General features: G+C 37.8%; 1 protein-coding gene across 1 annotated transcript; it reads left to right on the top strand.

Moving 5' to 3' along the window:
• Positions 1-3,486: 3,486 nt before the first annotated feature.
• Positions 3,487-26,588, top strand: clint1a (clathrin interactor 1a). Its single transcript, XM_066649843.1, has 12 exons — positions 3,487-3,767; positions 10,441-10,545; positions 10,782-10,878; positions 13,149-13,257; positions 15,110-15,274; positions 15,944-16,115; positions 16,829-17,054; positions 18,951-19,038; positions 19,775-19,858; positions 20,945-21,201; positions 24,230-24,413; positions 24,921-26,588. Exons 1-12 carry the CDS (start codon positions 3,727-3,729, stop codon positions 25,232-25,234), a joined length of 1,842 nt encoding a protein of 613 aa, XP_066505940.1. The 5' UTR covers positions 3,487-3,726; the 3' UTR covers positions 25,235-26,588.

The raw sequence follows: 26,588 nt of genomic DNA, 5'->3' as shown, positions 1-26,588 counted from the left end.
CCGTGACCCTGAACTGGATGAGAGTTACAGATAAAGAATGAATGAATGTTGTATATTCCCCAGTCCTTGTAATAAGTAAGTTCAACTTAATTCTAAAAATATGAGCAAGATTAAATTAATGTAAATAAATTTAGTCTGAGAAAGACAAAAGACTATCTTTCATGGACAAAAATGTTGGCGCACCACAGCACTTCTTTCAGAAAATACATCACTTCTTCCATAAAACTGTTGCAGTTACATATGCTTCAGCATAATTACATATTTTTATAATTTATTTTGTTTACATTGGAACAACACAACAAACCTGAAGATAAAAAGTCTTGATCTCATTCCACACTGAATGCCAGCAATTGACTGGACAAAATAATTGGGACATTCATATTTATGGAATAATTGCCAGCACAGAGTTTGGAAACAATAACTGAAATTTCTGAATCTGGGCCCTACATTGCTCTCCATAAATTCTTTGGTAGTCTTCAGATTTCATAATACCATACACCCAGGGCCAGACCCAGGAACGCAACCTCAAAACATCAGTGATTCTCCATCGTGTTTGACCATAAGGCCCATGCTATTTTCTTTGATGACCTCATTATAATGAAGTGTTTTATCAGTAATCTCTAGTTTTGTCCCATCTGTCCACACGATGTTTTCCTACCAGGTCTGTGGGCTCCTTGGGCAGTTCTGGCATTCTGGCTTTTTAGGTCTCTTTGTCAGCAGGGGTTCCCATATCATACAGATGGCAATGGATAGTTTTGTTGTACACTGTGTCTGCAAATCTGCTTAAATTTGGAAGTGGATTGATATTTTTTTCCATCATTCAAACTAATATTCACCACAACCTTTCATCTATTTTTCTTGTGCATCTATGTCCAGGGAGGTTGGCTGCAGTGCCATAGGCTGGCACTTCATAATAATGTTGAGCGCAATGCACACAGGATCATTAAGATCTCTGGAGATGCACTTGAATCCTTGGTAGTGTCAATGCTTTTCCACAAGTTCGGCTCTCACAGCCTTGGGCATTTCTGTGCTCTTCTGCCGTTCCTGCCTGCCTGGTGTGGTATAAACATAATCAAAGTCTGAGCTGACTGGTTTTTATTTTGCCTGCATCTGTTACTTGCTGCACGTAAGTCTGAATACAAATTAAAGGAGCATCACATAATTAAATTCCAATTATATTTTACAGTTTTGAAATAGTGCCAATAATTGTGTTCAGTTCTTTTCTGGACTTCTGTGTGGAATGATCTTGTTTTTTTTTCCTCAGCATTTTTGTGTTTTTCCAATTCAAACAATCTGAATTATTCAAATTAATCTGATTAACAATGCATTTGTAATTGTACAGTTTTCTTGGAGAAGTGGAGTCTTTCAGAAAATGCATGCAGGAGTAGCAATATTTTTGGCCATGGCCATTTATGTGTGTAAACATTCTATTCAGCCGTAACATTAAAATGATCCCCTTGTTTCTACACTTGATCAAATAGGTCCATTTTGTAGTTCTGCATTTACTGTCATCAGTCTGTTTGTTGCTTTGCATACTTTGTCACTTTATTTGCAATTCAGAGTATGAGCCATCTCCTAAATATTACCCTCTCTATGGTGGCTCTGACCTGTTGTGATCAGGGTTGAAATGGGATTTTAAAAAAGGATGCAGAGCAACATAGGGACTACAGTTACAATGTGCACCTATATGGAAGTGGAACAGACAAAATGGGTAATGAGTTTAGAAACAACAAGATGGCCTTAATTTTATGGCTGATCAATGTATGTTTATTGGATACCACATGTACTCATACACACATACATATCTACCTTTGCTGGAAAAACAGAAATTAGTGTTTTTCCAAAACTTGATACGTTTGAAGAACACAGAGAGAATAAGGAATCTGAGAATATACCTCAGTTTAGATCCTCCAGAATTCTTCTTTTTATCTTTTAGACTCTCCTTCATATTTTCAGTGAGTTTAAGTCAAAGAACTGGGAAGATTATGTCAAGTGCTCCACTCTGTAGTCACTGAACAATGTATGTGTGAATCTGGATGTATATTTTGGATCAACATTCTACTGTAAGGTCCAACCTCATGAATCATGTTTCTGTTTGGTTTGAGTGATTGAGGTTTAGTCATTGCACCACTGGTGGTAATAACAGTATTGTTATACGCATATCTAAACATACTGCATTTTATACTAAAAATAGACTGCTGCAACAAACCGATTAGAAATGCCATGGTCAAATGCCCTGTGCTCACCAAGAATGCAACTGGACAGAAAAAAACTGTCCCATGCTTGAATGGTTTGGGTAGTATTTTTTGGACCTGCACACATTGGAAAGACATATTTTACTCCCCCATGGCCTCACAATTATAAGAGCTTTATTGAGAATTCGCAGCAGTTGATGGAGATGGCACCGTCAATCAATGACACACCCCAGTGTCTACAATGAAAATTGTTTCTGAAAGATTCTGTCACTTGGATGCATTTTTTCTGTCTCAGGCTCTATCTCTGAAGTCACTCTGTCCCTGGTTTTCTTCATTGGATGTGCTACAGTAATTGAGGCAGTTCCCTTGGGTGTAGAGCATTTGGGAACGTTAAGTGCTGTCTCTTGTCACATGGTATTTTTTGTAAAATGGGGCTTTTTTTTTGTTAGTTGTGCATGCTTTTTTCTTCATTGTTCTTTTTTCGACCTTTATTTATTTATTTATCTTGTTAATGTGTGCAAGAAGCCCCTAATGGTTGTTTTCCATAAGAGCTTCTCCTCTGTCCCAGGGGCATACGGGCCTGGAAGGGCCTCCATTTTCACTTGTCTTTCCACCAGAACACACAGAGCTGTGGTGGTTCAGCTCCTGAGAAATGGACTGTCTATTGAAGTTGACACAAAGAAACCACAGCTATTCTTTGTCCCACTGCTGATGTCTTCAAATTGTCCTAAAGCAAGTGATTGATAAACCATTGCACAGACACATGGTGCCTAAAGCTTGGGCCAATGTGTATGTGGAGAGACTATATTGATGATATAAGGTAGATTGCAGCCAGTGTTCAAATGGAAAAAAGCACATGAAATAAACACTACCTACACTATATGTCTGCAGGTTTGTAGACACCACTAATGACAGTTTTTGTTCCTAAAGGTGTATCAATTGCTGGCATAAAACTGCTCACAGGTTGGAACTGTTTTATAGAATTTTAAAGCAGCCCCACTGGTCACAATGCCCAATGCCAAGGGTGGGTACACATCAGCTTAAATTCAGTCTCAAATGTGATCTATCTCCATCAAATAAGTACCTTACATAATTAGCAAACCAATCTTAACAACAACGTTACAATATCAGTTGTAATTTCCTGAAGAGTAAGAGGCTGTTACCTCCAAGGTTATTACACGTTTTTAAAAGTGAAAGTAGTACAAATTCAGACTACTGCCGTGACGTCAAACAAGCAGACAACAATAAACTTGCTCTGCCACCTTACGCAATGTACGTAAGTGACGTTTACTGGCTGATATCCGTAGTAACCTGTCTGCCCGGCCCTCAGCGAGAAAGGGAGATTCCACCGTAAACTGGAGGACTTTTTCACAGAGTTAGCTGCTTCGTGGAGTTTTTTTTTTTTACTGGTTTTACTTTGGTGACAGTTCGGCTCGACTCGGTTCGACTCGGTTTAGTTCGGCTCGTCTCGTCTTAACTGCTGGAGTTAAAGTGCTCTGGAGGACGGAAAGCCTCGGCACTAGCGACAAAGATGTTGAACATGTGGAAAGTTCGAGAGTTGGTTGATAAAGCGTAAGTAAAAAAGCTGTGTTTTTGTCATAGTTTCGGTGATTTTTTTTTCACTTGTTCTAAACCTGTTCCTGTTCGAAGAGAGAGACACGTCCTCACTTTCTCCGACGTCATCGCCTCACTCTTTTCACGTTAGCTGAAGCTAGCTAATCTCTACAAGTTTACTGGCTAATCTAGCCACTCAGTCCACAGACTCGATAGAAATTTGTCAGTTTACCACGGGTTTAAAAAGTGACTTGGGTTATTTTATGGCTTCGTGTACCATTTATTTGCGTGTTTTACAAAATCAGTCACTGTTTATTAAATAAAAAGTGGTTCACGCAACATTGTTCACTTGACATTAGCTAAACAGCTAGCAGATAGTTTGCTAGCAAGTAACCTGTCGTTGCTGTCTGGATTCATTGATATATAACTTCTGAAAAGTTACCTCAAGAGCTTTGAGGATACTTTTGAGCTAACTTTATAGACCGAAACTAGTGTCCATACAGCGAAACGTCAAGTTTGGTAGATGTATAATGCTTTTAAAAGGGATTTTATGACGAAATGGCAATTTTTTATATGGATGTGCCCTGAACTGTTATAAAGTTAGTGAAACCACCTGCAATTTCGACTTGAGGCTCACACTTTCATCTTATTCATACATTTGTCGATCAGATTTTCCATTCCACCTCATATGTCAATGTTAAGCCGTTGGCATTCAGTTCTGGCGCCTGCCACCTTTAAACGTGTCGATTGCTACCATCACACACTGCTAATGTTTCTCAAACGGGGGGTAATTCATTACTTGTGTCTCATCGTGAATGTTAAGAAGTCAGATCTAAGTTAAATGTTGTGTAGGCCGTATTTACGAAGTCATTATTAAGTTTTTAAACAAAAACCACCTGTTCAACGTCATGGGGAGTTATACCCATTAAGCTACTAATGTTATCTATTCATTATATTAGTTTTATTCATAAAACTAATTTCAGAGTGGTGTTTTTGTCACTTAATCACTAATGTCACAAGTTGTGCCTCTAATTTGGTGACACCTAAAGTGTCCTTTCAGAGCATAACAAAACTTGAAGAGGCCTGTGGACATGGCCATTTATTTATTCAGTCTACACTCTCACCTACAACTACAGTAAAGCAAATCTTATTTTGATCTAAATTAAGTGGAAAAAAGGAAGAATAACAAAAGAAAAACACTTTTTACTTTTAATTCTAGGTAAATTTAGACTCTGGATTGAAACTCTAGGCCTGTTTCTGAGAAGCTGTTTTTTTTTCTCTGGAATTTCCAGTCCTTGTTAAAGTACTTGATTTCACTTGGACATTGTTTTATTCACCAGTTGTTCATCAGATTAATTACATAAATATTTGCCTGAAAACACTAAAACATTTGTGACTGTAGTTGTCCATTGAAGGTAAAATTCTAGAAAAGCTTGTAAAATGCTTATGAAAAGTATGTTACATTTTTGACAGATGCTTAATTAAAATGTATACCCTTAAATTGATATAAAAAATCTTTAATTGGGAAGTTTATGCCAGAGACCACAGATTTGTAATTTATAGCTGTTGTAACACTTGTTTTATTTGCTTATCAAAATCATAGGAATCTATTTACCACTAATTACTAGTTTTACACGCCCTGTAGACATGGATTTTAATTCACATTTACAGACCATTGCAACATCTGATACAAATGCCTAAATTATGCAGGTCACAAACATGAGGATATTGCAAAATGCTGAGGCCAGCTAAGCAGGTTACACGGAAGTCACCTGTGGCTTTACTGGGTTAGAGTAATACTTCTTGGTAATGACAATAACATGTAGTGAAACCTAATATATGTATGTATTTATGTGTGTGTATAATATAATCCCTGATGATCACTTGCTTTGTTCACCTTCTACGCACAGCTTATGTTTGACTGTGTCAGCAGTGTCAGTTTAAAAAGGTGAAGGAATTTAATTTTGTTTTCCATCCTCTCCTGACCTATTCCCTGGTGTTTGACCTTTTATAACTCAGTAGTCTCTGCTTGCCAAGAAAGACTTTGTGTGTCTGGTCGTCTTGTTGGAAAAATGCCTTGTGCTAAATATATTAAAAGTAAATGAAAATGACTGATACAGAAAGGCTTTTAAATGTTATACAATGCTTGTTGGAACAAAGGTTTGTATCTTGTTTTTCATTTTTGTCATAATTTAAATAAATAAAACAAGTGATGTCCTTTTCGATTGTGTCAACAGTTCATGACAAAAGGATCAAAGTAGATAGTTCAAAATGACCTTTGTATGTTAATTCAATACAATTATTGAAAGTTAAAGTTTTTAACTTCTCCTGTAAAGTTACTTTTAAGTGATACAAGTTTTTTTTCCAAAAGCAGTGGATAAGAGTATACATGTGTATATGTTTTGTAAAAGTATATAGCAGTTAGCTTATCTGATGAGTCATGACTTTTGAAGACCTTCAAAGTTTTGAGAGAAAACCTGTAGCAGAGCGCAGGAAGTGCAGAAAGTACAACATATATCTGTAACTCATCTATTGTTTGCTTGAGAAATCAAGCAAAAATTTACAAAATATTTGGTGGGTGCATTTGGAAAGATATAATAGTGACAAGGTATATTTGTAAATAAATGAAATATATTTTTTTTACCATTTTTTTACCTTTTAAAATACATAGTTTCTTAGTAAAGTTTCTGTTTGTGTTTGTCGATGTGATTATTCATTTGCGGATTCTGTTATTTATTTGTGGTTGATTTGAAAAGAGAGTTTTTTTTTTTTTTTTACTGTATGGTGTAGCAGATATCACAGGATTTGTAGTAATGAGCAGTTTGATATTACAGAAAAAATTCTGAAGGGGAATTATTTGGTTATTTATGTAACATAATCTATGGTACAATCTGGAGAATTCTGTGTGCAAGGGACAAGTCTGAAAGCCTATATTGCTGGATTGCTGTGATATTGTAGCCTTCATGTGGTGTTAAAAAGATTTACTAGTGGAAATCACCGTTGGAGGATGGGGATAACTTCCAAAAACTTTTGCCTGTTAACAGTTTGTCGTTGCATACAGAATTGCCGGTAACAACTCTTCAATTCACAGAAATAATGTATATACAACATTACAGAAACAAACCCCCCCTTTTTTTTTGAGCCTGGGCTATGCCTGGACAATAATCCAGTGTGTATGTATATATATACACACACACAGGGTGGGCCATTTATATGGATACACCTTAATAAAATGGGAATGGTGTGTGGTTTTAACGTAACTTTATTCTTTTATGAGTTATTTTCAAGTTTCTGACCACTTATAAAATGTGTTCAAAGTGCTGCCCATTGTGTTGGATTGTCAATGCAACCCTCTTCTCCCACTCTTCACACACTGATAGCAACACCGCAGGAGAAATGCTAGCACAGGCTTCCAGTATCTGTAGTTTCAGGTGCTGCACGTCTTGATGGTATGGTATATGGGGTACAAAGATAGTGGGGCCATAGATCGGGAGACCCGTGGGCCAAGGTCTCCCAATCTGGACCCCTTAGACTTTTATCTTTGGGGTTATCTGAAGGCCATTGTCTATGCTGTGAAGATACGAGATGTGCAGCACCTGAAACTACGGATACTGGAAGACTGTGCTAGCATTTCTCCTGCGGTGTTGCTATCAGTGTGTGAAGATTGGGAGAGGAGGGTTGCATTGACAATCAACACAATGGGCAGCACTTTGGATCCAAAATGGTCGCCATGGTCGCCACCCATCTTGAAAAGTTTCCCCCTCCCATATACTAATGTGCCACAAACAGGAAGTTAATGTCACCAACCATTCCCATTTTTTAAGGTGTATCCATGTGTGTGTGTGTGTGTGTTGTTTCAATAACCATGATATAATTTCTAAACTAATTTTAAATATTTTAATATACATTATACATGTAATGTTTTAGATACGTAATCTGTCACTGACTGATGCTCATCACAGGGTACCAGCATCAATTAAATATTTAATTAAAATTTTTTTTTTCAAATAACTTTCAAATTAATATTGATAAAGCCAAGAGTGTTATGTTGGACAGTGCTGTCATGATTCTTGTTTTTTCTTGGGAGTTATTCTGTGGCTTTTATTTTGTTCATATCAATAATCAAATATCAATAATGATATCATTTTTGACCATATCATATAACCAAAGCCTGACTTTTTTAAGATGTGTTGCGTTGAAGTTTTAAAATGTCCTGTTGTCCAAAGAATCAAAATGTGAAATTATATTATTTTTGTAAATCATGGGCACAGTGGCGCAACCGGTAGGATTTCATGAAACGCCTCTTTGATCCTTCCTTCACACTGAGAATGTCGGTTCAGAATATTTGTGCGCCCCACCCAGTTATTGAGCAGTTCTCCCCCCCCCCTTTGCTCAACAAGTCTAAATTGGGTGTGTTTTTTTTCCTGTAGTAATAAACAGGTTTTACATCTCAAACTTAACAAGCCTTTTATAATCTGCTTTCTGTGTTATTTGATTTAAGGCTTGACTGTACTGATAATGTTATTACTTTGAATATCACCCTGCCATAAGCTGAAGTAAGGCCTGTCTCAATTATTCTGGCATTTTCAGCCTTACAGCAGTCATTTTCTGCTATTAGATTTTCATATCATATGTTTAAATCTTAAAATGATGTGAACTACTTTTTTAATTGTTGTGTTGAGGCAAGAGAAATAAAAACTAATATAATTGCAGAGTAACATCATTAACATTTGAAAACAATAAAGGAATATTGTAAGGACTGAGGGATGCTTGTTTACCTGATGTTTGCTAATAACCCCTTAAGCAGGGCTGGGCTGGACGGCACAGGCAGCATAGGGTATATACCATGGTTTTTCTTTCTTTCATAGTTGTGCTTCTTAAAGTCTTAATTTCAGTGTAATTCCTTTTTTGAGGTGGCAAAGCAGATAATGTTGCAGCTGTGTAAGTCATTGTGCTCTTATCTGTATTACTAGGACATATTTCATGAAGACCAGAGCATTTTTATGAACACATATTCAAAACTACAAAAAGAAATTCAAGAAAATCTTGAGGAAAAACACATTTTTGACGAAAACAATTAATTCAAGATGCACAAATAATGTCAGAATAAATTGTAATTTCAAGTACAGCAGGACAGGAGGTTTCTTAATCCCAGCTGTGTCAGGCAGTGAAACTCTCAATGGCATATAAGTTAACAATAAGTGACTTCTTTAGTTACAGTGTATCACAAATTGTCTTCTTTTACAGGAATTGTATATTGCACCCTTATATCATCAGAATGTAATCAAATTGAAAATTAGATTCAAGTATAGCAGGACAGGATTCTCTCTCTCTCTCTCTCTCTCTCTCTCTCTCTCACTCATATCCCCCCCCCCCTTCAACCAGCATGATGCAACTTTCTAACAAAATCACAAAATAATGCTCTTTTGTTGCAGTATTGTTGGAATAGGCCTGAATAGTGCCTGCAAAAACATTCTGCTTGCAGCAATACAGTGTAATACTTTACCTGGACCTGTTGCCTTTACTCAAAATACAACAATACAAACGTGATTTATAGCCTTAAAGCCATTTTCTAATGGTTAGAGCTTATAGACTGTAAGGTCTTCTGTTTAATCCCCACAACCATAGAAAAAAGTGGAGGCTGAAGTAAAGGAACAGTGCTGTCTTTCCCCTCAACATCCATGTCTGAGATGCCCTTGAGCACAAAGGCATCATGACTCCAAACTTCTCCCAGGGCACAGGGATGGCTACCTGCTGCTCTGGGGATGTGTAGGTGTGTCGCTACCCCTAATATATGTGTGTATGTGCAGGCGTGTCTTCACTGCAATGGATTTGTTAAATGTGGAAGATATGTTGGTACAATGACAAATAAGGCAAAGTTATGTTTACTGTAAACGTTCTGATCAGTGTTAGTGTTGGATCACCATTGCTTTGGAGAATATCAAAAGTGGCGTTTGATTTTAAGAGACAGCATTTTTTTTTTCTTCACTGCTGCTCTAAAGTTCACTTGATGTTTGTGTAGTACACTTTAATTTACTTGACTCATATGCCAGAACTTATACTTACAAATAGTGCACACCATTTTGTATAGTTGTACAAAGCCACTGGACATTTGACCATGGTTTACTGCTCGCAAGAGCTTGTTTGCACTCAGAAGTCTATTCATAAATATATGAAAGGCTTCAGTAATGTGTGTTACTGCAATGAAGGATGATAAGGTGGCACTGTTACAAAGCCACTTGTTTTTGATTTTATTATATGGCTTGAAGTTTATGGACGTTTAATTAGACAACAGTTCTTTTGAAATGAACGATATCGATAGGGAGCTTTGTTTCACTTTAGCTACAATAGCATCATTATCTATTCTTTGAAGGTTTAACATTCAGTGAGGATCTGATGGCAGTCATGTATACATTGCTGAAGTCAGGTACTGCTGTTGGATGATTTGTTTTGGATCAAAAACATTGAGAAAAATATCAGGCTTTATACATCATTAACAAACACTTGTTATTGGACATGGTGCAGAGTGTCCCATTTCATGTTGTTCTTATATGGAGACTGCCATATAAGAGCTGTATGTGCATAAACGTGAGCTTATGTCCACAGTGGGTGCACCTTTTACGAAGCTGAATTCACTCATACTAGGGGGTGTCAACATACTCACCTAATGTTGTTTTATCCTCTTTTACAGAACCAATGTTGTCATGAACTACTCAGAAATGGAATCTAAGGTTAGAGAAGCCACAAATGATGATCCATGGGGACCCTCAGGACAATTAATGGGAGAGATTGCTAAGTAAGTTGGTGGGATATTTGTGATGTCAAATTTCCTAAATCAGACATTTTCTCAGCTTCTCACCAGATAAATGTATAACCAGCATCATGCTTGACCAAATCAAAAATGGTGATTTTGTTCCTGTTTTGCGGGTAGTTCTTTAGTCTTCAGTTCCCCAGCCAACTGAGAAATCTTTTGTTTTATATTGTACAGAAAGCGTTTTCTACAATATTTCTTTTGTTTGTTTTACTGCATAGAGCTACTTTCATGTATGAGCAGTTTCCAGAAGTAATGAACATGCTGTGGTTCAGAATGCTGAAGGACAATAAAAAAAACTGGAGGAGAGTTTACAAGGTAAATATTGTGATTTTTTTTTCAGCAAAGTAATTGATATTTGGAATTGCTGTAGTAACTAAATAAATTACATATGTACACTTCCCCTTTTCCCCTATTTTGGATGTATGTCTTTTTTAATGTAGTTTGCCTTTCTACAGTAATGTTGCAATTTCCTGTTAGTCTAAATAATATCAATATCTGCCTGCAGATCTCTGTTTAAGAAATACTGACTTCCTGAAAACTATTGTACTACCACAGGGGGAAAATGTATATCAAAAAATATTTTGTTTTGTTTAATAGCTCAATGTTCTGGCTTCATGAAGCATACCTTGAAAATTGAATTAAATTAAAATGAATAGCATTATGAATAGCAAATTATGAAAGTGCATAATATGGAGTGGTTCTCAAACTTTTTACACCACGTACCACCCATTAGCAACCCAAAACCTCTGAGTCATACCACAGACACGTGTGCTCTGGCTCCTTCCTGTGTTCCGGGAGCATAAGGCAAAACCTTGCTTGAATTTTTGCATGTATGTGTTGGGTGTATTTTGTTTTTTTCTCTCCATGCTTTACACAAAATTAACTGAAATAATGAATATTAAAGAGGGAATTCAAATAACTAGGCCTACACTGAATGATTTAAATCACAATTATACATTTATAATAACATAAAATATACAGGAAATAAGTGTTAATGAAGAAATAAAAACAAGAAGAAATCTGTAATATCAGTTATGTGCTTTAATTGCCTATATATGTGATAACAGTGCAGTGCTTGGAGCAAGTGCATGATTCTTTTTTTCTCGTTTCCACTTTGTCTTTTTTGTAATAAAGTCTGAAAACTGAAACTGGGCTTTCTTTACGTGGATTTCTCAAATAAAAATGGGGGATCGCATTCCCTTCCTCGTCCCTTACAGACGTAGTCAACTACGGAACTACTGTGTATGTGTATAGCATGTTGTATTTTTTATTTCTTTAACACACACAACAATTTTATTGGGGCATAATTATGAAAACTGTGAAACATTATTAAAAATTTTTAGATTTTCAGTTTAGAAATTCCTTAAATAAGCAGTCATTTTTCGAGGTCATTTGCCATACCACTTTTTGCTGTCTTGTGTACCACAGTTTAAGAACCACTGGTCTACTGAGAAAATAAACAAGATTATAAAGCTCCTCAGAAATCCTACATACATGTGTTACTGGATGTTGATTGTCCCCAGTCAGGCCAGCCCAAAAATTGGTGCAAGTCTAAATCAAATTAATACATTGAAGTTTTAAATATAGAAAATATGTAGGTTTAAAATGTCAAATAAAAAAACAAAACAACAAAAATGGTAATTGCCACCGCGACCTTGAAATGGAAAAGCGGAAAAGATGATGGTCACGATGATGAAATAGAAATTGCACAATAAAAGAAAATAGCTGAATGACATGGGACATTTCATTTTTTTACATGAAAGAAAAGCCTAAAGAAGTTACAGTGGACTAAAGGAACAAAAAATAGAGGCTTGTGAATGATTGAATGAGTGTGATGTTCTGTGATGAATCATAAATCCTCACCTTCTATTGTTTAGTTCTGTTCTAATGAAACACATAATGTTTAATAAATGATTTACTGATGATTTAATTTTCTAAACAAATTTCCCCTTAATTTTAGAATGTGATTCCATGTCAAATAAAAGACCAGGGGAAATTACAGTCATTACACCAGTAGTTCAGTGCAAAGGTGTATGTTTGAACCTTTTGTACACTTTCTCATAACTTTAGAAAATGGGTTTGGTGATGATGTCATTTTTCTGGATAATATTTAATCTTGTCACAAAGCAGAGTGTTAAATCTTCAGGAAAATTTGGTCCACAACAAGGCACCATCCTGCAAAGCTGATCTGTCAATTGCTATTTGAAAAAGTTGGAGACCGTTTGATGTAGAATATTGTTTTGTAGTGGTGAAGTCCATGGGTGAATGAATTCATATCTGTGGAACAACACTTTTTTAATAAAAGCCTCCATATGTTCATTACTATTGAGTGTTCACATATTTTTCCTCTGTTTGATCTGAAACAATGTACCATTTATTCAAATATTTTAATTTAATGTAAATAGTTTGAAGTATGCTTCATAGCCTTCAACTTTTAAACAAAAATGTTTTGTCATTTCTGATTTATTTGCTACAAAGTTATTATCACCTGTGGCAGTAGATGCTGTGCTAAAAGAAAACACAGTCGCTGTGACTTTCTTTTTGGCTTAAATGTATTTTTTTTTCCTCTTTCTTTATGTTTTTAGTCTTTGCTGCTGCTGGCTTACCTGGTCAGAAATGGATCAGAGCGAGTGGTCACGAGTGCGAGAGAACATCTGTATGACCTACGCTCCATTGAGAGCTATCACTGCATAGGTAATTTGAAGTAGTGAAGTAGTACATAGTTCACTATACTTAATACTGTAATAAGCATTACCAAATGGTTGGGTAATATCAAAAATAATCATTATGTACTGAAAAGAAACAAGAACTAGCATTGACTTGCATTCTTTTAGGATTTTATAAAATGTTCTTGTTTCTATCGTTACATAAATATTGTGACATTACTTAATTGTTTAGTAATGCGTATTACTGTCCTATTACTAAATACTGTCTTTAGTACCGTTAATTAATGCACACTTACCACTTAATTTATTCAGGCTGTAGATAATTGGGATTCCCTTCTGTGCATTTTCTTGAAGCATACAGTACACATTACCTTTAGGCTTTGTAGTCCCAGCTCTTAGTCGTAATAAATCATCAGACGTATTAGTTTTCCTGTGGTGCGGTGATGTATCAAGTCTATTTAGAACTAGTTACATTAGTCTCTGTGATGTAGTACTGATAAAGAGTTGAAGGCCTACTCATGAGCCCAAAGCTGTTATTCAGCTGGATATCTCTGATGAAGCGAATAACAGTAAACTTATATGTTGGTGTTATACAGTGATTAACACTAGGGCTGCACCATCTATATTGGTTTTTTTTTTTTTTGTATTGTCATCGCAATGTCACATGGAGCATACTGTGGATGAAACTGGTGCTGCATATCTCTGTCAATTTTTGTCTTACTGAGAAATGGGAAGGACAGACTCAGACTTGAGTGGGGGAAATGCAGAGGAAAGCACAGAGAGAGAGATGCACACAGTGTGTGTGACGGAGAGAGAGAGAGAGAGAGAGAGAAATGCACATAGTGCATCTGACTTTGTAAACAGTTTGGAAGCTGCACTGTTAAGACCAAACTTGCTTTTCAGTTTAAATAGTTGTACTAAGCTTCATTTACAACTTTTTTTAGCTGCTTGACACCAAAGGAAAAGTCAAACTATTCTCATTTTCCACAATGGAGCAGATTTATCTCTGCTCAGTGTCATGTTTTTTTTTGTTTGTTTTTTTAACTCCAGTTTTGGATACACAGAGTTGGTTGCTGACACAGCTGTGCAGTGTGTAGCTGCCTTTGTATAGATTTGATTTAAAGAGGTTAAAACAAATAGAGGTTTCAATTGTGAAAGGTTTTAAATGACCCATTTTGATATTCATGCCACGTAATGTGATATGGAAACTTTCTTACATTAATGCTCTGTTTTAACCATGAGTAGAGAGATGTCCTGTAATCTCCTGTATCCCTTCTAGACACCCCTTCATAAATAATGTGCTGTGTCATTGACTTCTGAAAGCTAATATATATTAGCGCAGAACAAACAAATACTCCAATGTGTTTTTTTTTTATTACTCCCCCCGTCCCCATTATCGTGCAGCCCTAGTTGGTACCTACCAAATGTGGTCCAAAAACTGGTTAATCTGTGAGAGGGTCATGGGTGCCCAAGGCCCATACATAAGCAAGGATGAGGGTTAATGCTTTTGGTTTGGTCCAACAGAAGAACCATTGAAGCACACATTGTTGAAAAAAGTCAATTCTGGCTATGATAAGAGGTTAAGATGCACACTATTTACCTGTTGTTCCTTGGACCACCATTTGTAGATACTAACCACTGCATACTGTGAACACCCTACAAGAGGTCCTGTTCTTGAGATGCTGTGAAAACAAAGTCCACTTTAAGATCTGACTGTTTATTTGCTGCCTAATATATCCCATCACTCGACAGATGCCTTATACACAAGAATAAAAGTACTAACATGCGAATTGAATGTTATTTTGTTTCTGTGCCTAGCTGTTTGTCTTACACTACAACGTCTATGAGGAGTAATGTTGCTTTGTGTTGCTACTTGACAGATGAGAATGGGAAAGACCAAGGTGTCAATGTGCGGCAGAAGGTGAAGGAGATGGTGGAGTTTGTACAGGATGACGATAGGTTGAGAGAGGAGAGGAAGAAGGCCAAGAAAAACAGGGACAAATACATTGGAGTGTCCTCTGATAGCATGGGGGGCTTCAGATATGGTGAGAAATGCCATTGCCTCCTTCCCTCGTGCTTGCATTCTCCCTAGCTCCTATCCTAATGCTCAGCAGTCACTGTCATCCCATCTATAGCTGCACGAAGTTAGATGTGCTGAGATTGGGAGTTGTTTATCATCTCTGTTTTCATGGGGTTTCTTCTACTCCTTTCTTCTTCTATTCCAATTTCCTTCCCTGGAGGTTTGCATTGCCAGATAAAGGATCTTTCAGGTTTATTTAGATATCCAGTAGGACTGTTTTTTTTCTCACCACATGACAGCATATATTAGCTATTTGATATTTTTGATTGAAACAAAAATCACCTTCTTACTTTGGTCATGTTTTGAGAAGCTTAAGTATCAAGGGTTTGTGATTCATCATCCTTCACTGATTTGATCTTTGAAAGAAATGTTGTACTTTAATTTATTTCTATGATATCTTAGTACAACTATCAAACATCTTCTTTTTAGTTTTATTGCATCAGTCATTCCAATAAATCATTAAAATATCTTATTGTGAAAAAACTGAATTTTTTAGCTCTAAAATGAATGTCCCAGTAATTCAAGTTCAAACTTATAAAACAATTGTCTGCTTGTGCAAATTTTTGCAAATGCGTATGATGTTTGCCAGTAGAACTAGCTGATTGCATAAATCTTTTTCTTTCTGCTCCACCAGGAGACAAATATGAATCACGTTCCAAGTGGGACGATGACTGGGAAGGCAATAAAGGGGCCTTCCCCTTCAGTGAGAAACTGGGAGAGATCAGTGACAAGATCAGCAGTACCATCGACGACACCGTGAACAAGTTCCGCAAGAAAGACAGAGATGACTCTCCAGACAGATTCAGGTCAGGGCCCTAGGCTCTTTCACCCCCCTCCCTTCTCTCCACTCAGGTCAAAGAGTCCTGAACTAAACAAACTATTTCTTCACCTTCTGTTAAATATAAAGCAGAATACAATGAGACAGCTAATGTGGGCCATTGAGGGATGAATTTCAGCTTCTGTTCTGCAATTTTCTGTCTTCTGTATGCCTGAATGTATAAGGTGGGGTTCACAAACTAGAGCTGGAGTGCCTAGTCAGGTGCTAGATTTATAGTCATAGTCAGGTATTTTATAAATATAAATCTTTTTTCTTGATTTGTTGAATAACTTCATATTTAACTTTGAAATAACTTGTATGTTATTAACTGAGGGTATTTGGTGTGTTCATCATGATATTTTAACACAAGGCCAAGGGTAACAGGAGTTTCAAGAAAAAGTAAAAATATAAAAATAAAATAAAAGTGTAAACTTCATAGAACATTTACTTTTATTTGGGGTCATTTGCCCAAAAAGTTTTGGAACCTCTGGCATAAGCTATTTGACCTTCTTGTGAGTTTAATCTGATGTGAACAACCATATAAAGCCTGAAATTTTGTAGATCAGGGGGGCCATAGTGACCATTTTCATGAAAGATTGTCCGGCTGACCTGCTAATTGTTGTCTCGATATTAAATAAATTAGGTTTACAGGAAACGTAGGTTTCTAGAGAAACACTCACCCTCACACGTTTTTCTTTTTAGTGAGGCCGAGGAGGAGAGACATCAACGAGGCAGGAACGGTCAACCTAACAGATCTGAGTTCAAAGACGATGAGGAGACGGTGACGACCAAAAGTGTTCAAATCGTTCAGGCTACAGAGACCACTGCCACTCGAAAAAGAGGAGGCACCCCCTCAAAAACCATAGACCTGGGGGCAGCCGCACATTATACAGGAGATAAGGCTTCCGAAAATGTGAATACCAACAAGGTAATGAAGCCAGAGCCGTTAGAATGTCTTTCTGATGCATTAGAACATTTGGTAAAATGCTATTTAAAAACAAGTATGTGATTCATTGGTTTATTTTTAAAAAATTGTACAAAGAAAGGATTTCCAGTGTTTTTACCGACCAAATTGCTTGTGTTTTGTAAATTTAAACCAGTTTTTAATGTGAGGCCTGCAACACACTCCAGAAAGTTGGGATGGGTAACGTAGTAGTCAAGAGTTTTATAGAATATTTAAGTTGTGCCGATGATATGCGTTTTTGCTGATGAGTTATCCCAAGCTCATCTTGGATGGTCTGAAATACAGTGTAAACGTGTGCTGTGGTCAGATCTGTGTCTGCGTACCTTTGTGCCACTGGCTTTTTGTTTTAAAATGGGAAAGCAATTTATCTGAACTTTGGTTCAAGATAAGAAAATGGGAAAACAAGAAAGTAACTTTTATCCAATTTCTACATATTCATTCATTCATTCATTCATTCATTCATTGTCTGGTTGATGATTTTCCGCTGCTCTCAGTACTCCAGTTCTGAAACCATACCCTACATTTTTTTTTAGACATGTGGAAAAGACTCCAGCAGTGTCTGCCACTGTGGAAAGATTATGGGGAGGAAGGTTTTTCCTGTAGGAGATTTTTGGTTTAAAATGGGCTGATTCATCTGTCTATTTCTGTCTTTAAAACCTCTTTCTTCCTGCCATGTTTAGAGCAGGCTTCTGAACCCTGCTGACCAGCATCTCTATACACAGTGAGAGCTGATGAAATTATGTCAAAGTAAATGTATATAATGACGCAGTGTTGACACAAAGGATTGATTATTTGGCATCAAAGCATCTGCCATTCAGCATTGTCTCTTGGCTGATGATTCTTAGAGGCGAACTCCCAGAGTCAACTCTGCCTCCCTTTAAAACTTTAGACTTGAACAGAACTTATCATAATACAACATGTAAATAATGGAAAGTTTTGCTGATTTAATGTATGTTCCTTTTTAAAAATGAAATTTGCATGGACTAGTGAGCTGCTTTTATTATTTTATGATAAAGTTCCCTGTGCCAAAGATGAAACAGATCCATTCAGACTGTTAATCATTGACAGTTACAAAGACAACATTTAGTCTTAGTTGGGTGTGCATCAGTGCCGCTACATGGATGATTTGCCTATATGAGAATGTACCATTCATGTGAAGGTGTATATTGGGACTTTAGAGTGACATATGGTGCCATTTAGGCAACATATTTTCCTGAGAAGTCCATGTTTATTTCAGCAAGACCATGCCAGACATCATTCTGTGTGGCTTCATAGACACAGTATGTGTGCTTGACAGGCCTACCTGCAGCCCAGATCTGTCTCCCAACAGCACATCATGAAGAGGGGAATCAGATAATGGTGACCGCAGACTGCTAAGAAGCTGAAATCAAACTAAAATGGGGGGAAAAAAATATCCCCTTGCAAAACTTTAGCCATTTGTTATCCTCAGATTCCAAACAATTAATTGGTGTAAATATAAAAAGAAAATTGATGTAATACATTATTAAATGTGCCTCATTTGCAGTTAAAATGGTGTAAGAAAGAATGCATCACAGTTCTTTGTTTATTTGTGTTTTTAAAAAAAAGTATTAAAAAAAAGCACTTAAAATTCCAGAACATTTGTTAAATATTGAACTTGAAACACTGAGCGAGAAAGAAGCGTTTATTTATGGGCTGGGCATGCTCATATTTTGGCAATTATTATTTTAACAAACGTAGAGTAACGTGTGGAATTTATGTAAAATATGTAAAAGGAAGTTGAGTCGTGTAATTTTGCTGTGAAAATATGAATGTTTTACTGCCATCTTGTGGTCTCTAAAGTAAATGCATTTCATTTTGCACTCTTACCCTTTGCCACAGACAATTGATTCAGGGTCAAGCCAGTCGAGTGGTGGCCTGGTAGACTTGTTTATGGCCGATCCTTTACCCACACAGCCAGCTTCCACAGGTGATTACAGCCACATTTAATCTTTTTTCAGTGTAGTTCTGTTAGCAGTGGTACATATTCTTAAGTAAGTAATCAAATAGGTTATCTTGCAGGTGGATAATTTAAGCCAGAATAAATGTCAAGTTCCATATTCAGTACAATTCCATGTGACTCAAATAAATGTGTTTTATGGTCCTTCTCCACATACTTGTGTTTCCTCATTTAGAAATTCTGTGTTGGTGATCTGGTTAAGTCAAAGTTTTGTTTAGTAGAAAGAAAAGGGATGGGAGGGCTGATGGAGAGCGAGAAGATAAATGAAGGTGGCAGAAAGGTTTAGGAGCCCCTTGCCATTAGCATTGCCTTGTGGTTTTTTTGGGGGGCCTTGTGTGAGGAGGGGCTTAGCATGCTGTGGTAAAGTGCAGCAGATGGGCTCTCCTGGATCTCCTGTCTGCTGCTGGAGCATTTAGTTGCTGGGGCCAGATGTTAAAGTGGTCCCTAGTGGCGGCAGAGTGCTGAGCAGATGTGTGGCTCCATCTCTCTCTCTGTGTTTTTGTCTCCCTCCCTTGACTCTTTTCTTCACCTTCACCAGTCAGACATCAGCTTCTGCCCCCAACTATTGGTCTATTTTGCCCCAAGCCAGTGGTACTCAGCATGACCAAAGTGTGTTTCTAGAGTTGCTACAGACTAAAATGTGTTTGAGGGCTGTCTGCCTTTGTACCTAAACATAATAATCAGTTTTGTTTTTTCTTGTATGCAGGTTTAAGCTCAAACTTAACTGGAGGCTTTGCTGATTTCTCATCAGTTGCAGCTACAGCCAGCCTTCCTTCGGCAGCTAGTGTGTGTATGTATTCACAGTGTCAAAACACATTCATGTCAATAGATGGGTATGTCGTGTTGTAAAGACATGATGTAAAAGTGTACTAGAAAAAAAAAAAGGATAAAAATCAATTTTATCAATGAGTTAAATATGGAGATTTTTTTCTTTTACATACCTTTTAAAATCTATCCCTTTTACTTCACTTCCCACTTTTGCTGTAGACAAAGTACACAAAAGAAAATCAGCAGACTGGAGTTTTCTGTCCTTTTTTCCACTGCCCTTATTTCTGATGCCGGCTATTTTGAGCGAGTGACGTGAATGTAACAGAAGGCTGTTAGCATTTGCAGCGGAGCCCAGAGTCTGTTGTCCTCATCTGCCTGTTTATGAAAACCAGAGAGCATAAAGCTCTTAAATATTGAAAAGGAAAGTGAGGGCAAGCCATATGGTTGAGCTCTGTGCTAAAGCTAATGAGGACAGACATATTTCATCTTGCGTTGGGCATAACACATCTCCCTCTGTCTGTTTGGGAGAAAGGGAAGTGAAATGGACTTAGAGGGTGCTTATCCTCCATTTGGTAGTTCCAGATTTTTCTTACCATCTCTGTTGTTTTTCTGAGGCTCAGTTTGCACTTGGCATTAATCCGATCTCCATGATCTGATCATCTAATCAACACACAATGCATTTACGCTAACTGATCTGATCATGGTTTTCTTGCACCAATGAAAAATTAATCTGGTGCTCAATGGCCTGCCGTGTCCTCAATGAAAGGGACAGAAACCATAAAAAGATGAGCACAGAGATACACGTCCTTAGACTGAACGTGGACAAGCATCATTGTGTATACATACATGCACATATCCAATCAGAATGGTTTTGTATACGCGTGCAGATCTAATCAAAATGTGTGCTCAACTACCAGGAGGGTCAGGAGCAATATCCCAGCACAATCCTATCACAGACATGGTTACACAATCAAATTAGATGTTAGATGTCATGTTAATTAACAGTTTGATGCCTTATTAGAAGCTTAAAGCAGGATTAGCTTTAGTGGTCTGTCTGCAACCTTATATTCATCTTTTTTTTGTTTGTTTTAAATGTGCTTAATCTCAGCACCCAGTGGTAACGGGGACTTTGGAGACTGGAGCGCTTTCTCAGGATCTCAGCCAGCGGCACCTGCCCCTCAGCCTACAAACACAAACCTGTTTGCAGGCCTGCAGACTGCCCCTGTTGCTGCTTCCACTGCACCATCTGCTGACCTCTTTGACCTCATGGGTCCCTCTGTCACCACAAACATCAGCGCTTCCCAAAGCATGAACTACTCCTTGAGCAGCACACAGAGCATGGGATTGCCTATGTCCAAATCTCAGGTGAGGTTCGTTATTGCCCGTTGTCCTGATCTTATAGAAAGGGGGCTCAGTCTTGTGTTTTTGTTTTTTAAATGCAACCTTTACCTACAGCTGACTTCTTAAATCTTAAAGCCACTGTGGAAAATGTAAGTATATATAAATATACGTTAAAATACGCCATGGGGGTGGGCACTGTTGAATGACATGTAGTTAGGATGCGTGTTTCGGTAGCTCTTGCACACTATTAATAGTTAATGCTATCGTAATGTGACATAACTATTCTTAAATATAGCAAACCTTGCAGTAAGCCATTTGGTCATGAACTGAGCTTCATGAATTTGAAGCTTCAAATGCCTGCAAAGAGAAGGAATGCAAAGACAGGGACATCTGAGTCAACTGGCCTTTCTTCAGCCAGCAACTAGCATGAAAATATTGGATCACTACAGGAGGCTGAAGGTATGAGAATGAATGGAGATTTGCAGCAAGATTGAGGACAAGGTCTCCGAGGCAATGTCTGTACTACGTTCTGAACCTAAAGCTCTAAATGCTGACAAAAGGGCGAGAAAAATTATGTCTCCAATTGAACTTCAAGTTGATGGAAGGGACTATGGTTGGTGTAAAGGAGGCATCTTCTTGAGCCTCAGACTCTTTTACAGAGCTGTAGCTCAAGTAGGTGTTCTCATGGAGAAATGTACAGGTTTAGAAGGTCAATTTAAAAGGCAGAATCTATGGATTGTGGGACTAAAAGAATGTACCAAACATGGGACGAAAACAATAGACAAAAGCTAGAAGAGATGCCGCTTGTAGATCATGTTCATAGAGCTTTTCGCTCAGGCCCTGAACCGGAGGCATATTATTGCAAGGCTACACTACTGTCATGTTGTAGTTAAACCTCCAAGACAAGAGAGCTGCTGTTTCATGGTCAGAAAACTAGAATCTTCAGAGATCTTCTGAATGCGGTGGTGTAGAAGAGAGCTGCATTCAGCCCTGCGGAGTCTACTCCGTGATATGCCCACATTTTGTAAACATACACAGGATAAGATGTAAAATATCCTATGCCAATCCATGAGAGCTTCACATATGGCCCGTCTTATTCTCTTCCAACCTACAACCACTACATTGCCGTAATCATCTACCTATGGCCATTTTAAATCCTATCCCAAAGCAATAGGGATGCTGTGGCCGTTTGATCCGATCAGCAACCAACTACACCAAACGTTGAAGCCTAATCATTGGGCCCAGCCCGTGTGTACCCATGGCGCCTCCAGAAGGTTTAACAGTGAAATCTGGCATCCCAGACCCACTCCCCTACAAGCTAGCTTAACCACCAACAACCATAAATCCACCCTGGCCTCCCTGGTGGCACTATTAAAGCATGCTGAGTGCCACCAGTTCTATGTGGACTTCACATTCTATCAACTACCTGCACTGTTGCAAACAGTAAATCCACACTGGCCTCCCTGGTGACCAAGCTCAACTTGGCAAAGTTAATGCATGCTCAGTTTCACCAGTTCCTTATGAACTTTACATAATACATTAACGGCAGCCGTTGATAACACAATAACACAACTTTAAAGCTGATCATCTAAGATGTAATTTTTTGCTAAATGTAACAAAATTTTATGCTAATTACAGTAAAGACCAGACTAGTCATGGCATGATCAAATTGTTATACAAATTATTTGAAATTCTTTTAAGAATTTGTTTAAGATGTAAAAATATACATCAAACACATCTAACTTTTTATTTAGGTGATTTAATAAGAAAAATTGATCTATACAGCAGAGGTTAATCAGCTCAAGTAACTTTTATGATAAGCGGCACATCGTGTGGGCTGACGTGCTCCAAGGCTACTTGTTGACCAACACAGTATTCCACTGTAGATGTGCAGCAACTACACACTGCTTTGTAACACTTTTGACAGGTGTCTGGTGAAAGATACATCTTTTCTGTGATCAGCCCTTGCTGCTGTTTGAATTCATGGAACACTGGTTGCATAGCCTTACCTTTCAGTTTAAGATATAAGCAATAGGTTTGTAGCAGACGCATCATTAGACACCATTAGAAGACACAGTTTGCATGCATGTGCCTGCAAATTTTTCCATAAAGCCTCTTTACGGAATTGTTTGCTTTAAATAAATATTGACATCAGACGTTAGATTTGACACCTGTATTTTAAACTAATATCTGAATATACTGTTGATATCTTTTGTTGTTTGTTTATTTCACTGCAATTATTAACCTATAGATATAAGGATTGTTTGAAGCCCAGTCTGTGAGTGAAAGTAGTACATGGAAATCGCTGAGATTTCGAGCTAGTGGTTTAGAGAGCAGGAGAACATGAAAGTGAGACAAGCGAGGGTTAAAATGTAGCATTGCCACAAATTCACTCACCCCCCTCCACATTACCCATCAACCCTGTCCCCGTGGGACACCCATCACAGAGGATGGCAGAATGAGGGGGAACAAGTTTGAGTCAGAAAACCATTAAATTAAAACAAAAGCCTTGTGCACAGATAATATTTTCATGCTAAAAAAGCTGACCTACTTTTAAAATGGCAAGATTTGTTTGGGCTGAAGGAAGGAAGTTCTGTTCAGACTTAATTAAAGTGTATAAAGTTTAATTTTAAGATGCAATAATAAGGTTTAGGGAGGACAAACACTGAGATTTGGAATTCGGTTTAGTGAAACGTCCATTTTTATCATTCTTCACTTGGAGAAATCATTTTTTTTGCAGATGTTTATGGCATCAACATATAAAACCTGCAGTGTTATCTGTGAATTCCCCTTAATATCTAATTTATCGGTATCAAGTCAAACCTCATTTTCAAAAGCAATTCTGTTCTGGGAAAAATATATATATATTTCTGACACCTAATCAGCTGTAAAAAGAGCCTTTTTTTATTATTTTTAAACGGTATCTGACAACTCTCAACTATGACCATTTTTATCACATTTATGATGCACATACACCATCATTAATAAGGGGTGCCTGTGTCTGTGTTCATTGCTGGATTTTCTTTGCTTTACCTTTCTTTGCTTTTTTCAGCCTTTGCAGAGTATGGGGGTGCCATTGATGCCCCAGCAGCCTGACATCCAGAAGCAAGAAGCCAAGCCCTCTATTCCCTCCACCTGGTCGGATTCCAGCGTCAATATTAGTCTGGACTACCTGGGTCCTGGCATGCAGCCTCCCAAACCGCAGCAGCCCACACTCAATATGATGCAGCAGCAAGGTGTGCAGAGAACACACAGTTTTAATGAAAGCTTATATGTTGCACTACTGACCTGGTATAGTCACAGCAGATATATACTGGTTTTTATCAGATTATTTCTGTCAGTGTATCACAACTACTAATTTTTACTCATCGCTTACATTCCTCTCAGTAGCTTGTCCAACATTTCTTCTGAAATAAAGGGTACTAATGGCAATTTGGGCCCTTTTTCTTCGGGTTGGGCGTCTACTCTTGAATATTGGAACATGTTCTATGAGGATTTGTTAGTTATTAGCCACAAGAATTATAATATTAAGATATATTGATAGGTTCATGTCTGAATGCTTCTGAGCATCCCATTTGTGTCATTATTTTCTATAGAGATTATACAAATTGTGCTCAATTGTCTTGTCCACAAAGGTAGACATTTTAAGCAGCTGAATTCACTAGTTCAAGGTTGTAGACCATCATTCTTTTTTTTGTGTTCTACACTTTGGGCGTTAGTTCATTTCCTTTCTTGTGTTTTAGGTGTTCCAGTCAATATGATGATGCAGGGTTTTGCTGGCATGAACCTCGGCATGCAGCCCACTTCACCCATTCGACCCCCAGCCAGCAACGTGATGGGAAACATGGGCATGCAGCCTGGCGTCACAGGGGGATCCATGGGAATGGGAGGCATGCATTTCGGTCAGGGCATGATGGGAATGAACATGGGCATGGGAATGCAGGGCAACATGGGGATGGGGAACATGGGAATGTCAGTGCCAGTCATGGGCATGAGTTCCACCGTGGCGTCGCCCAAGCAAGATGCCTTTGCTGATTTTGCCAACTTTGGGAAGTGAACAGAGGTCTGGAGGTTGCGCGAGAGTACAATCGTTTTCCGTAAGGTGTGACCATGAAGGATTTCTAATGAGCTACAAACAAAGAGTACTTGAAAGATGTCAATAACAGCCACCCACACTTCCTTCTTCCTCAAACGATAGACATTTAAATGTGTGACATGTAGAAACGTGAATGTGCGTACATTCTTATCAGTCTGGCTAAGGAGCCACAGCGAACGTGGCAGGTGTGTGTGAAGTTTGCAAGAGAGAATAATTAGTGATTGCACAAGTTTCTTCCACTTGCTTTAAATGTCAAAATGACATGAAAGAATGTGATGACAATGAATAGCCTCAGTCAACTGTACACGTAGCTGATTTCCTGTGTTTAACGTAAGCCCAGTCTGTTATATTTAGGTTTATGAGGTTTGTGTGAATCTTATCCATCTTCTCTAGACTTGTACCTTGTAAATATTGTCGTGGACAGACAAGAAGTTATTTAATTGTGAGATTATTAATGAATTCTATTAATATTAATAATGAGGCCTTTTGATTAGTCTGAATCAGTGCCGACCGGTGACGTTTCATCTTTATGATTGTCAAAATATCCACAACGATGTGCATTGGTATGTAGAAGTATGTCAGTCAAATGCAGAAAGCTGCGGTCATTGTCTTTACACAAGGTGCCTATCGACTTGCCCATAATCTTTCTCTTATAAACATTTCTTACTTAAGACGATATGAGAATACAGTATTTATTACAGGTACTGTAGAGAATCCAGTGGTGTATGTGTGCACACTTTTTTTATTTAATGTAAATGTTCGTATCCCCATCTTCAGTGCATGGCTAATCTATAAGGTGGTGATTATACATTCTTCATAGATTCTCTTGTTTTGTTATTTTCTTTTGTAAACCAGGTCATGGTGAGTGAGCTGTATGAGGTTTGCCATGCCACACATATCTGCTCCGAGAGTGGAATGACATATCATTAGGACCATCACTGTATTGTCAGAGCATCTGTTTCTTCTCCAGTTTGCACTGACTTTAGTAAATAAAGCCTTCCATGAATTGTAGAAGCAATACACATACATGTGCGCACAGACAAATGACCAAATTCTGCCTCTTCTGCTCTTTATATGGTAAGGGATTTGTTTTCTGTTTGTTTCTGTCTAGTCAGTGTGTGTGTGTATGTGCACATATACACATGCATACATATGGGGATATGCATTGTTACTGAGAAACACTATATTTTTATGCAAATCTAAAGCAACCAACAAAAAGTCTGTCTTTTCTAAGTGTATGTCTCAGACTCGTACACTGGCTTGATTGTACCCATCATGATCTTTTTATGTAATGTATTAAAAAAGATGATTTTCA

This window comes from Hoplias malabaricus, chromosome 17, assembly GCF_029633855.1.
Source record: "Hoplias malabaricus isolate fHopMal1 chromosome 17, fHopMal1.hap1, whole genome shotgun sequence".
In the NCBI taxonomy this organism is placed as follows: domain Eukaryota; kingdom Metazoa; phylum Chordata; class Actinopteri; order Characiformes; family Erythrinidae; genus Hoplias; species Hoplias malabaricus.
This window is presented reverse-complemented; position numbering and strand designations above follow the sequence as displayed.